The following is a 13,660-nucleotide window of genomic DNA, read 5'->3' as shown; positions in this document are numbered from 1 at the left end:
AAGTACAGCAATCCTTTGTGCCACTTTCTTGCGAAGGTCATCAATATGTTCAGTAAAATTTAGTTAGCTGTTTAATGTTACCCCAAGTAGCTTCTGTGAAGTGATGTGTTCAATCTCGCTGACGTTACATGCATTTTGAGTTTCATTGTCCTTTTTTTATTCAGCACCGAGTCCAATCAGCTATGCTGTTTATGTCTTCTCGCAGCCGCTGCTGTACTGCAGGTAGATCTGAAACTGCAGCAGAGGCACTTAACGTAGTATCATCAGCACAGATGTCAACGGTTGACGAGGAAGATCGTTTACAAAGATAATAAATAATAGAGGTCCAAGGACCGATCACTGGGGAACGCCGTGTGTTATTAGCCTGTGTTCTGTCTGCACTCCGTCCATAACAACTGATTGCCTCGTATCGTTTAAGTACTTCTCAAGTAAGAGGAGCTCCTTGGATGCTACACCATATGCCTTAAGCTTTGATAAAGGATGCCATGGTCAATTAAGTCAAAGGCCTTTTTGTAGTCAACAAACACAAGTCCACTGACATGATCTTTATCCGTGTCTGATAATTAATGATCAATTGAGCGAATGATGGCTGTCTCATTGGAATGTGATCTCCGAAAACTAGACTGCAAATTGTATAGAAAGTCATTGTTTCTCATCGTTTCTTACAAGGCTTGGTGGATATGCTTCTCAAATTAACGAATCTTTTCATGCTTATGAGTCTAAAAAGGCTTAAATACATTACACTAGACGATTTTCCCTAAGTATAGCACCCTCTGTAAATAGACATGTCAAGGTTAGCAACGATTTCGTTTCAGTTATTTCCTACGATTTGTACTAGACATGTTCGCAGTAGGGCGATACTGAAACGGAGAGAAGAGTAAATGGTAAGCGGTATTCTCTTTAGTTCATACCACCTGGAATGGAAAGACTACAACAAAATGGAATTTCGTAGGAATTTCTGAAAAGGATGGCCTTGTCATAACCTTTCGCGAATTTTAGTTTAGTGGTACATGTGGTAAAGCGCTGGTGCCAGAAAACCACAAGTTTTCTGGCACCAATCAGAAGCCAGAACGGCGGCGACCGTTTGGAACTGGTCTGGTAAGACATTAGGGCCATTTATACGAGAGAAAATATGACGCGTCTTACATAAGACGCGTCTTTAATAAGACGCGAACTTTCCGTATAAGCGGCACATTTCGTCTAAAATAAGACGCGGCTTAGCTAAGACGCGTCTTATTAGATAAGACATGCTCGTATAAATGGTACAGTTCGCGTCTTATTTAAGACGCGTCTTATTTTTCCTCGTATAAATGGCCCTATTGTCCCCAGGGGTTCTTCTCGCCGTTCTTTACTTTTTTTTGTGCCTTATTTTTGCGCCCGTTTAGACTTTACCTCGCCTCCACTATCTGCCCCTGGGTCTCCGAGGATGAGCTGGACGTACACGTTACATTGTGATTTGCATTAACCCCGCCTTCACTAAAATGATTCATGGAACAGAAAAACCCAAAATCCCTTCGAAGTTTGCAAAACGCGCAGCGTGATGCGACGAATTTCGCTGTAAAGCCGACCAATACTCGAAAAAAGCTTTACACAATATATTACAAAATGCAGCTAAGTAAAGGAAATAAATTGATATAAAGTCAATTTAATGAGTGAAATATCAAAACAAATGGACCTTCTTAGAGTAGGCTTGGAAGTAGTTTCCGATTTGATGAGTTTGTATCCTGGCTGCAGCTTGTCCCACATAGTGACTAGTTAACTATATTATACGTGCGAAAGAGTGAATGGAATGCCTATAGCTGCGAACTCCTCATGTTCCTCATGGAAAAGAAAATCTTTGAACAATCTGAGGGCCTCCTTTGAAAGTTATAGGCCTTGTTTAAAACTTATTATTATTCATTCAAAATATTTCCCCGTTTCTTATTGGCTCAAATCCGCCGGCTAATTCTTCATAACCAACTAAAGTTGACCAAATTTGGAGGACGTTTGCGATATCAGATACAATGACATCAAGAGTGCAGGCTATTGCCAGAAGAAAAGGGTACAGCAATCGAGAAGCCGACAATCCATAACAGAATACTCAGTTTTAAGAGCCAGGTGGTGATTTACTGTCAACAAAACACACTTGCCGATTGAAGGGAGAAAATATGAATACAGTCAAATACAGTCAAATCCTGTTAATACCGTATTAACTGGGTTTTCGGGACAAAGAAAACTGTCCGTTATAATGAGTTTTCCACATTAAGCGGGTTTACATAAAGTGGGGTTTGACTGTAATTATTTAACTCCCCCCCGGGGAGGGGGGTACTTTAGGAATTTCTGGGTGGGGATGTGCCGCTGGGACCCTGGAACCCTTAACCTATACCAGAGCTAGTTCAACTAAATTTTGCTACCCTATACTAGAGTAAACTCGCCAAATACCCCCTATCCTAGAGTAGCTGTTTCCCTAGTCTGGATAAAATCTTCAACCAACTGATCAGTTTCTTGAAAAATGATACCCTATTCTAGACCCAAATGTTCTGATTTATATATAATATCCTAGAGTAAACTGCTTGAAAACCATACCCTTCACAGCGGCACATATTTATATAGCCCATATATGGCAGTACCCCCCGCCCCCTGCCCGGGTTTTACCGCACTAGGTTATTGCTTGTAAGTGTCTGATGATCTCCTTTCGGTTCTGTAAATTAAACAAACGTAATTGCGCTTGATGTCTTTTTGTTATTTAGTAGCTCAAGTCCCCATATCCTTGCAAGCAATTAAATTTCGTACTCGTGTATTCATTGGTCGTCTCTTCAGTGTCATTGTAAGGTTTTATTCAGTTTCTTTGGACGGGGAAATTGAAGCCTGCAGACAAAGAAGAGTTATGTCAACGCCAAGAGCCAACGTAAATAATCTTGGGGGGGTGGGCGGCGGCACTGTAACTACAGATGGACTGTTCCGAATTAAATTGGAGACTACCGGTATTACTCCAGTAAAAAGTAGGAAATTTGAATTTTTATCGTTGCCTAACTGACCTTCAACCTTCATCTCCTGTTTTCGTTTCCAGATAATTTCTGCAATCAGCACTAGGTATGCCACAACCAGTCCAACGCCCAAGACAACATACACTCCCGCCATACTTGTTAAGCCGATTTGCTTTGTTGACAACACTTCGACGAATACATGAAAAACAAAAAAGGTTCGAGAATTACAAAAGTTATAACGTAAATAACAAAACTACAATGGAAACTGGTTATAACGAATGGCCGAGGCACTGGCAAAGTTTGTTCGCTACTATAACGAGGTTTCGTTATATCGAGGGCCTTTTTCATATATTTTACTTAGTATTATTACTGGGGTAAAGAAAAGTGTTCGTTATACGATGGACTTCGTTATAGAGAGGTTCGTTATATGGTGGTTCCACTGTAAAGTTAAGACGTTACATTGCATTACATTACATTACTCACGATGTAGGTACACTAGGAAAGATCCAGCAACAGAAACAAGATGATTATGTTCAGGGTGGGCATCAGGGTGTATATGGCCATGGGCTGTGTGAAAATGGATATTAATTCCGACTTTTATACCGGGTTTTGTCCATAGCAGGGCTATATCTTCCTCTAATAGTCGTCAGGACATTCACTATGATTTGGCGTGCCTTTATTTCTAAAACATGCAAATCTGGAAACCTCATCTACAGCTGCTCTTGAATAAGTTTTCCAGTTTGATAGGTTACGGATCGTGAATTGCCAAAAAAGTCAACAATTCATACATATTAGATAACGCAATTTTAGAGAAGTTTTAGCTACCTCAAATCCCTGTGAGGATTAAGCACACTAAATTATTTTACCTATGTCTTTTACTTTAGGGCATCCAGAGGAAGATTCCCACCATTTACGTTCCAGGTTTCCTAGGAAACCATTCTCTTGGAAACGCAAAATGGCCAGTGTAAAATCTGTAACATAAGGATCATTCGCTTGAAAAGCAAGACCAATTCCTCTGACGTTGGTTAAACCTGGCACTGAAAGAGTTTTTCATTCATCAGTTTAGCATATTTTGCACTTTTTCCCCATAAAAAAGTAGAATATTAACGTGAAAAAAAAATTGTTGAATTTTTGATACAGCTAAGGCAAGGCATGGCTCCGTAAGCAATTTTAAAATTGCAGAACCCCGTCTAATGATGTATAGCTGATTCAAGCAAGCCGCTTTGGCCATTTTGAGGAATTGCGCACTGGGAAGCTATTGTTTGGTGGCAGCTCAAGGAAATCATAGTAGTAAGTTCCGTATGCCCAAATGGTGAAATGCCGAATTGTCCCAATTGCCTTTGGCCGCTCGGGCTGCATTGCGTGCGACAGTGATCTATAATAATAATAATGATTAAAAATTTATAACGCGCCTTTTCCATGCAAATATGATCAAAAGCGCGTGATCTGTTTCCTTTCCAGGAAACCAAAACGCTAAATGAAAGTGTATGAAACAGAGACGCGAGGTTGTTTCCCGGCCCTCTGCCTCAGACAATAAATGCATAAAGTAGCCTAATAAAACTCGCACTTTTCCTTGAGAATGGCTTGAACATATTATAAGCAACAACTGAAAAAAACTAAAGTTAAAACAAACAAATCTAACCACCTTGGTCCCAACCCCTAACACATCCGATGGCTTACATATATATGTATATAAATTATGTTTTTTAGAAATTTTAAATTTCACATATAAATATGTTCATATCGCAGTGTTCTGGATCAAACCTAATTACCTGTTGTTAGATCGCAGGGTGGCTTGTTGGCGATATGTCGAATAACAGGTCCATCACAAATAAACACACGCTCATCCTTTTCGCGAATGAACTGAACAGCCTCATTTATGTTTCGAGCAAAAGAGTTGTCAGCTTGAATTCTGTGCCAAATCTGTCGGTGAGTTTGATATTTGCTCGTCTTGAAAAACTCGTAGAGACTTCCTGAATCTAGTATGGTGACTTGATGAGAGGATGCTATTACGTCTTCCAGGTTATTGATTGGAGCCACGGAATTTTTCACAGTCAAAAATGCTGCGAGATTTGCAGTGTACGTTGAAACCCAGACAAGAATGCAAAACCAATAACACCCGGTAAGAATGCGACCTATATAATAGGGAAAAAAGAAGAAGGTACTAGATTCAACTACGCAATTATCACTGATATTAGAGCAGCATACTAAGACTGATCGAAACTTCCTTTCCGAACATCGACTGTGTTTCGACTGCGAGCGAGTAACATCTCTGTACCTGACAGGCTTCGTGGTTGGCTTTCAGATCCTTGCTGCAGCATGCAAGCCAATGCAAACCACACGCTGTTAAAGAAACTAAACTCTTCAGAGGTCCCTCGACCATTTGCACCTTTGTATCCGTACGGGCTAAAGTAGTTTATCACAAAAGTTGAAACAGAAATCACTACCAGAGTGGCTAGAGTAACAAACCAAACGTCGCTGTGAAAAGGATTTAAGAACTTTAGAAAATCAATCGATCCGTTGTTGAATGATGTTTTCTTGAGTAGCATATCTTCAGTGAAATACATGAAGGGAACAGTGAAGTCTACCACTTTTTCTCGGTCTTCAGTAATGGTCAAAGCTGCAACAGCAATGTCTGCACGCTTTAGAGATGGAAAAGAAAAATACATCAGAGAAACGGTCACGGTTCTTCCACTTATTAGATACTGTCAAAGATTAACCAAAGTTTATTTAATTTGTAATTTTCATTAAAGGGGTTTACCCTCATTGAAAAAGATGATCTAACTTCTCAGCACGTTTGAGTTATTTGTTTGGTGCCTTCTAGAACGACTGTCAAATAATTGTTTTTATCTTTTGTATCTCGAGGATCCGTTGTACTTTTTTTTTGGCTCCTCATTTCAAAATTGTAGTTAATAAAAAGAATGATGCCTCCATGCATCTCTTAGTGTGCATGCGCAAGGAAAGTTTCAAAGAGAAATGCGGCACCTCTAGGGCACCTCGATCTGGGAGAGTTTGTTTGTTTGTTTTTTTTTTGCTTCTAACCTTGTTTAGTAGTTCTCCTATCATTCCATTCCAGGATCCGTTTATCGTTTCGACGCCGAAAAACCCGTCGGGAGAAGGTGTGATATGATAAGTGAAATGAAGTGTTTTGGCAAGTTCGTTTAGCAGATCAATGCAGTATCCTTCAAATGCAACCTGTCCATCTTTCTGTCTTTTGAGCAGGACAAATGGCTCATTCTGTGTTTATGTAAGAGTTTTTAAAAATCTTTAAGTGAATTGTCTCATGGATATTACACTAGAAATAGCTACACACCTAACGTATAAAACATACATTTAATACACTATCATTTTAAATCTATGGCCTTTCGAAAACACCTTTTTAAATGTAAGTCCCACACTTTACTTTCAAAATATAAAGAATTTTACAAAAAACGAAGCCCCTCCAAATTGACCCCAATGTCTGAATTGCCATCATGTTATGGTGTCGTCATAAAGTTATTCAAAATTGATTACTGGGGGGGGGGGGGGCTGGAAACGAGGCGATGTTACAAGAACTAACTGCATAGAGTTAACGTCAATATCAAGGCAATTGCACTACTTGTACTGTGCTGGTCAGGATTGTTTTCAGTTGTGCGTACAGTTTTCCAGATCGAGTCTCAAGTCATTTCTTCCCAAGCTGATTTGTCTTCGACTAAATTTACTTCTCTCTCCGGTCACGGTGAGCCCAAGATAGTCGTTTGAGGAACATTTACGCAATACATTGTGCTTTTATAGTACCTCTGTAACAACAACCCTGAGAATTTTTCCTTCCAGGGTGCTTCCCTTAAATTTGTCCGCGTCATACATATTAGGGTGGATATTTTCAAACATCACAGCTTTCTCACTTGAATTCCAAGACCCTACCTAACAGAACAAAAAATAAATAAAATGAAATAAGATAAAATGAAGCAAGCTCCGGAAATGTTGCTTTCGTTGCGTCCACTTCTGAAAATGAAATTTTTGTTCTAAAATGAAAAATGGTCGTGGGCATAATTTAAGCATAAACTGAAAAAGGAAGGTGATTCATTTATGCGGTGGATACATTCCTTAAAGTAAATGCTAAACAGTACCTAGTGATTTCTTTTTAAATTAAAGTTATATTAACAATTAATGTTCCAGCCTGTTTGCTTACGTACTTGTTGGTCACTGGATAACATAAACAAATTGCTGCCATTGAGAAGTGTTACTTTGTTTTTGTACTCTCCGTGCGCACAGTGCCAGTCAGTTGCTTTAAAGTAACTTGTTGACTATGCACTTGATCTTGGTACTTACTTTCCTAAGGGAATCGTTTCTCAGATTCAAGATTTCCAGTCGTACTCCTGCTCTCTTTCCATCCTGGCTAAATCTGACAGGTCCTGTTACACCATCAAAGTTTACCTGTTGATATATTATGTTGTGGTTCAATATTATCCTTGGTCCAAATTTTATTCCCTTTGTTTTTTGGTATGGTAATGTATGCTAATGAGTTTAAAACAAAAGGAAATAAAACTTAAACCAAGGATAAAACTGAAACCTCCTGCAACTTATACATTCGATGTGCTTGCTTTTAAAAAAATGCAATATTGCATCATATTGCAGTCAAGGCAGGAAACGCCTACCCTCTAAGATTCTATAAATGAATTGATTAATATTTGAAAAATGAATCCGTTAGTCGTTCCTTGAACTAGTGTCAAATTTAAATCGGCATTCCTGTATGAGCAATGAGCAGTGAATATTTTAGGAGAACTTCTCTTTGAATTTGATCAGATTGAAAATCTTTGAATGGATAAAATTGCTTCGAAGACATTTATATCAATTCAGGAAAACTGAGCTGGAAGAAATTTCATAACTGCCTCACTTGCGTGTGACTAATAACGGCTTTTTAAGTATGCAAGAATGCAGAGATGAATCTGAAATCTACAACCACCAAAGGATTCAACTTTAATAATAAAATTTCATTAATGAAATCTTAAGGGGTGCACTTGACCTGGCTTGACTTTAAGTACTTGGCTTAACCTTAGTTAGTTTTTCTCGACAATTAGTCAATGCAGACGTGATGATGGAGGATTTTTAGTTTCAGTTTTGGTGCCTAGTTGCAACGGTAAAATCTCTGCAGGTTTCGTCCGCCATGATCACCTGTCTTGGAATGGCCCCTTTTCGCATCGTAAGGTCTCAGGATCTTTATAGTCAGGAGCTGGGCCATCTTTGCCATGTTTCGTAATTTAGTAGCTAATTTTTTTTTCCCTAGAATCTAGTTTCAATTATATTATTAGGAAGTGTTTTATTGACAATTTTAGATAAGTAAATTGTATTTCATATTTGATATATTAAACAAGTAGATCTTAATACATGAGTTTTAGATGAATATATTAATCGTAAAATTACGTAATTCAGCTTTAATGGCTGCAATATGTAATGTGGTTTTAATAAACCATCTAAGTATCTCTTAATCTATCTATTTCATAACAGAGAGATCTAAGTTCATGCATCACGGCAAAAGGCAAATTAACGGCAGCGATTCAACTTGAGATTTCTCAAAATCGAAAATTAGCAGATAAAACCAGTTCAATTCTTATGAATGCAAACAATAGTTAAACTACTACTCTTTTGTAGAAGTAAAGAACAGTTAAATACAAGACAAGGGAAAACTTGGTCAAGTGGCACAAATTTACGTTTGCTGTTTGCCGTAAACGTGGCTCTAATCTCTCCATTATCGTGGTAACGTATCGTGGTAAAGTTGGTTGTAAGCAATCAGTTTTCATATCAAGAAGAGGGAGGAAAATTAAGAAACACCTATTACTTCAAGGAACAAACAAAATCAAAACCAAGCACAAAACCGAAAGAAAGAAAAAAACTACAATAACATCAAAACATATTGAAAACACATTGAAACACTCGGAAAACCGATACTAAGTACGAGTCTATAAATAAAAAAAATATTGACGAAGCAAAGAAATTAGCTTACCTTTGTCATGCATGAAAACAATGTTTCACGGTCTTTAGAAGTAACAGCCGAGAAGTTTATTGATAAACATGCTTCTATATTTTGAGTCTGCTTGATTACTTGTACTGCATCGTGAGCAATGGCGGCAAGTTCCTGCACGAAATATTATATTGTGCGATGCCGGTTAAAACATGTTTTTCAAAAGGAAAACTACATAACCTCTTTTGTTTGAATGGCTGAATAAATTAAGCTGAATTCGATTATTTGCAGATTTTTATTCCTACCTTTTGAGAAAAGTTGGTAGAGAGCAGTTCTTTGGGAGCCAGATTCTCAATATAAGGAAGCTTGAATGTTCAAACCACATGCACTGGTCGACTAGTTAGGTTTCCTGGTACCTGTAGTGAAATAAATTGCTTAAAAATGAATTATATTTAACATAAATAATTACGTCTGCCCTCGGATTATTTTTAATTTTTCTAAGACTACGTACGTTTTAAAGACAACTCAATTCCCCGGACGTTTAAAGTTGCTCAAAAATTGGGTCGTGGATCAGATAAATCTTATTTTGTCATTAAAACTGATCCAGTAGACACAAAATTCTATTGCAAAAGGCACTGGCAAAGCCTCTCTTACAAAAAAGGGCTAAAAGTGCATCCTTAGTTGGCAGCCGCTTGTATGAAACATTCCTGATGACGATAAAGAAATATCTACAACATGTTCAATTTATTATGATAATTATAATTTATTAGTGAATAGAAAAGGGTTCCTCTTTTTTTCACTGAAATAGTCTCAATGAAGTTTATAAACTTTTTTTAGGAAATTTGCAAACCTGTCCTTGAAGTATCCATTTGTAGCCCTTCACATTTTCGTATCTCTTCTACAGAAGCAAAGATAACAATGACCATGTTGAAAAGCGACTGAGATAAAATAGGAAGCCGCACAAGGCAATTTATAACTCATTCAAGGAATTCAGAATTTAACGCTAGATAAATACGCATGCTTTTAGAAGCAGGTTTCAATCGCATTGCGGTTATAATAGGCAGTTTATATTGCAGGTACTCATTTACACAGTTTCAAAGTTAGTGTCACCATTAACAGTTAAGAGGATGAGTTTTACCTGTTTCAAAAACAGTTCCAAATTTTCCTTTTTAGTATATAGTAAAATAACGTCCAATTCAAGCTTTTCTATTTGGTTCATTGCCGTTGCTATTGGTTTGGTTTTGTCCTCCACTTCTTCTTTTTCACGAATCGGAACAAAAGTCACGGTGAGCTCAGATCCCTGGGATATAAAGTAGAAGTATCCAGCTCTGTTCAAGAGATCCGCTGGAAAGAAAAAAATGATAATATTTAAATAAATAATAGAAAAATAAAAGTCATATAAATTGAAAACTAAATTTTAATTTTATTTTGCCCCATTTGTAACATAAAGTCAGTGTGAATATCCTTTCTATATGCCGAAAGTGATTGACGATAAGAGGCAAATTTTAAAGCAAAAAACAAAAACAAAACAAATAAAACAAACAAACCAAAAAATAACGCGATTTTATTCACCTGACAACTACACAGTTCTTTCGTAAAATAAAATCCGTAAGATAAGTTTTTACCATCGTAAAGTAGTGCTAGCTTTTTCCACTGAAATGTGTTTACGATGTCTAGAGTAGCATGTGCGTAAGTCTTGTATCCCGGATGCATGTGGACTGATTTTTTGCATTCATTAATTGGCCTGGTGTCTCTGCTGAGGCTGATAACAGGAATACCAGTTACTGCAGACAGTACGCAAGTGTCCGACGTATTAACATGGCTTCCCTCGATCAGCACAATGACATCTTTTTGTACAAACTTTAAACCTAGAAAAAAAAAGGAACAAAAATGGTAATGATAAGGATAACAATAACGATAACGATAATGATAATGATGATGATGATGATGATGATAATGATGATGATAATGATGAGGATAATGGTAATTTTTCAAGGGAAGAGGTTTTAACTAGTGTAATAAAAATGGAGTTAGTTACACGAAATCTTTACTTCCTGACATGTGTGCTTATTTATTTACTTTCTTACACCCTCATATCTTACCTTGGTTTAATAAAGTGATATTGTCATTATGGCTGACCCTTTTCAACACAACTGAAACATTTTTAAAAGCAGAACTATCGTTGACAGCAAGGTCAATCACTTTCTTCTCTATTGAATGCTCATGAATAGTAACTGTAAAAAGAAGAACGACAATGGTTTTAGATAAAAGAGTTTTAACTAGTGCAGATTTATGAATTTATGACTGGAATTCTTAGCTTTAGAGTAACGATAATTAAATGCAGCCCATGTAGAAGGCGGGAGGACGCCTCGTATCTGCTTAACTCCCTCCTAAAATTTCTTTTTTAATTATTGATCACAAAAGAAAACATAAATAAAATGAAATACCTACATATTTCAATACATTTATATTCAAAACAAGAATAAATAATTTCTTCATCTTATGATGGTACGTAGTTAGTATTTTTTAAAATTTATTTTCTATTATACTTGATTTCAGCTGATGCAGAACTGCTGTCAGAGTGCTCAGTAAAAGGACTAGTCAAAGAGCGAGAATACCAGAAGTATAATGTTTTATCAACTGAATATTTGCCTAGGCATTTTATTACTTCATAGTTTCGTACTACACGGTGGTGAAGCACTCTTCAGATAAAATAGCCTAATGGTAGATTACAACCAGTACGTGGATTATAACCGAAATTTAAAATGCAGTTAGTACGGATACAATGCTGTTTCTATGGGTTCTGTTATGTAACAGAAGAGGACTTGAAATTTTTCGACAGAAATTTGCTAGCGTATCTACACGAAAATACTGTTGCTCGTTGCGCTTGTTTAGAGTGGCTAGATGGGGCTTACAGATTATAAAATATTTCTCCCACAGACATAAATTACACCGTTTGGAAGAGGGGTTGTAGGCGATAGCCTACTTCAAAATCTTGCAGGTGATCCGGAAGTTAATGTTCTATTATATTTCCCTATTAATTATTCACCTTGAGTTAGCGGGATGTAACTTACCGTAAGTTAATGTTCTCCTCTCCGTCTGAACCTTGACAAAACTTAATGTTATAGTAAACAAAACGAAGAACATTTTCTTTGCCATCAGCAGTCCTTAGAAACAGACATAAAAATTTTTTACATAAACCAATAACGTTTAATTTAGAAGATTTAGTTGTTTTCAATATTTTGAAGCACCTACGGTGTATCCTTGATATTTTAGAGAATCTAGTAAAATGTTAAAAGCGAAGGCAGGTAAGATGTCTCTGATGCAACTTTACAATGTCAAACATGACATTAGGTTTTGAACATGAATTCTGAATATATAAGGGACCCAACATAATTTTTCCAAAAAGGTTTCTAATAAGTTTCACTTCCTAGAGCTTCCTTGTAGCTTCAAGCGGAGTTCGTTCAAATGACATTGACTTGGGACTACAAAACGTGACATAAGTACGTTTGGAGATGATAGAGACAGAAATAAAGCGAAGAAACACACTTCTTCGTGCATTCCTCTGTTCAAAGGGCTCTTATATACTGCTTACTTTTAAAGGCTATCTGATTCAAAGCACGATCATTTGTAAATTTAACAGCTTAGTGTAGGCATATAAAATAAGTTAAATGGCACTTGTACTTAACACTTATTTAATTTCTAAATAAGTTAAGGTAATAGGTAATGACTCACTGTGCAAAAGTTACCTGTCGTATTTTCAACAATAGGCAAGGAATAGGTTGCGGTTGAGTTTTGAGCGTGTAAACACTTTTTACTTTAAACGTATACATAATGAACGATATCCCCCATGGCGGCTCGTTCCAGTTCACTACCGAGGGCTGAATATGGTGACATGAAATCCCAAACGAAATGTTATTAACATGTTTTGGCTGGTCAGTCACAATTACGCGCTGGATAAAACGTCATAGAGACATTAATATTCATTCGAGACTACACCTTAACCCCTTTTAATACCTTCTTGAAATTGAAGCATATTGGCGGGTCGTGGATTAAATCTAAAAGCCCAGAATTCTATTCGGGTCTTTCATTAATAGATCGGTCAATATAAGTCCTCAATACCTCAAAGCTTTAATTTGCTTCACAGTTAAAAATCAGTTCACAAGATTAAAGTACCTTTAAGAGAAAAGACCAGTGTCTTTGAAATGGCTTAAAGTTTATTGCCTCAAGTAACAAATTATAAAAGGGTCTTTCTCTTACAGAGGAGGAATGCTGTGGAATTCATTACTAAATGACATAAAAGCATCCGAATCTAAAGCTATCTTTAAAAGAAAACTGGCTAGTAGGCATGCAAACTGTTGACTACATTTTACTATATTTTATTATTTGTACATATTTTTAGTGTAGTTGTACAGTATTTACTCCTGTTTCTATACGGCTTCCATATCAAGAAGTTATGTAACTTATGAAATTTCAAATAAAAGTGAATCAATCAATCAATCAGTATTTATCGGTAGCCTGGATTCTAGTCGTGGCGATGTCAAGATATAAAATTACCTGAATAGGGCAAAGCCGACAAGGCAATGCTCGAAAAAAAGTTTTACACAATATATTAGAAAATGCAGTTAAGTAAAGGAATTATTAATATAAAATCAATTTAGGGAGTAAAATATCAAAACAAATGAACCTTCTTAGTGACGGCTTGGAAGCAGTCACCAGTCACCCACTTTGATGAGTTTGTATCCTGGGTTGC

General features: G+C 36.8%; 1 protein-coding gene across 1 annotated transcript; it reads right to left on the bottom strand.

Annotated features, from left to right (window-relative positions):
• Positions 1 to 449: 449 nt before the first annotated feature.
• Positions 450 to 12,943, bottom strand: LOC140945558 (glutamate receptor ionotropic, kainate 3-like). The gene is made up of 15 exons (XM_073394569.1): positions 12,925 to 12,943; positions 11,982 to 12,074; positions 11,010 to 11,141; positions 10,533 to 10,775; positions 10,046 to 10,251; positions 9,758 to 9,805; positions 8,950 to 9,081; positions 7,278 to 7,382; positions 6,744 to 6,869; positions 6,009 to 6,203; positions 5,245 to 5,608; positions 4,739 to 5,101; positions 3,833 to 4,003; positions 3,018 to 3,152; positions 450 to 556 (listed from the first exon to the last, which is right to left on the bottom strand). Exons 1-15 carry the CDS (start codon positions 12,941 to 12,943, stop codon positions 450 to 452), a joined length of 2,439 nt encoding a protein of 812 aa, XP_073250670.1.
• Positions 12,944 to 13,660: the final 717 nt, after the last annotated feature.

The sequence above is a fragment of the Porites lutea genome, chromosome 8 (genome assembly GCF_958299795.1).
Source record: "Porites lutea chromosome 8, jaPorLute2.1, whole genome shotgun sequence".
Classification (NCBI taxonomy): domain Eukaryota; kingdom Metazoa; phylum Cnidaria; class Anthozoa; order Scleractinia; family Poritidae; genus Porites; species Porites lutea.
The sequence above is the reverse complement of the archived record's forward strand: the minus strand, read 5'-3'. Positions and strand labels throughout refer to the sequence as shown.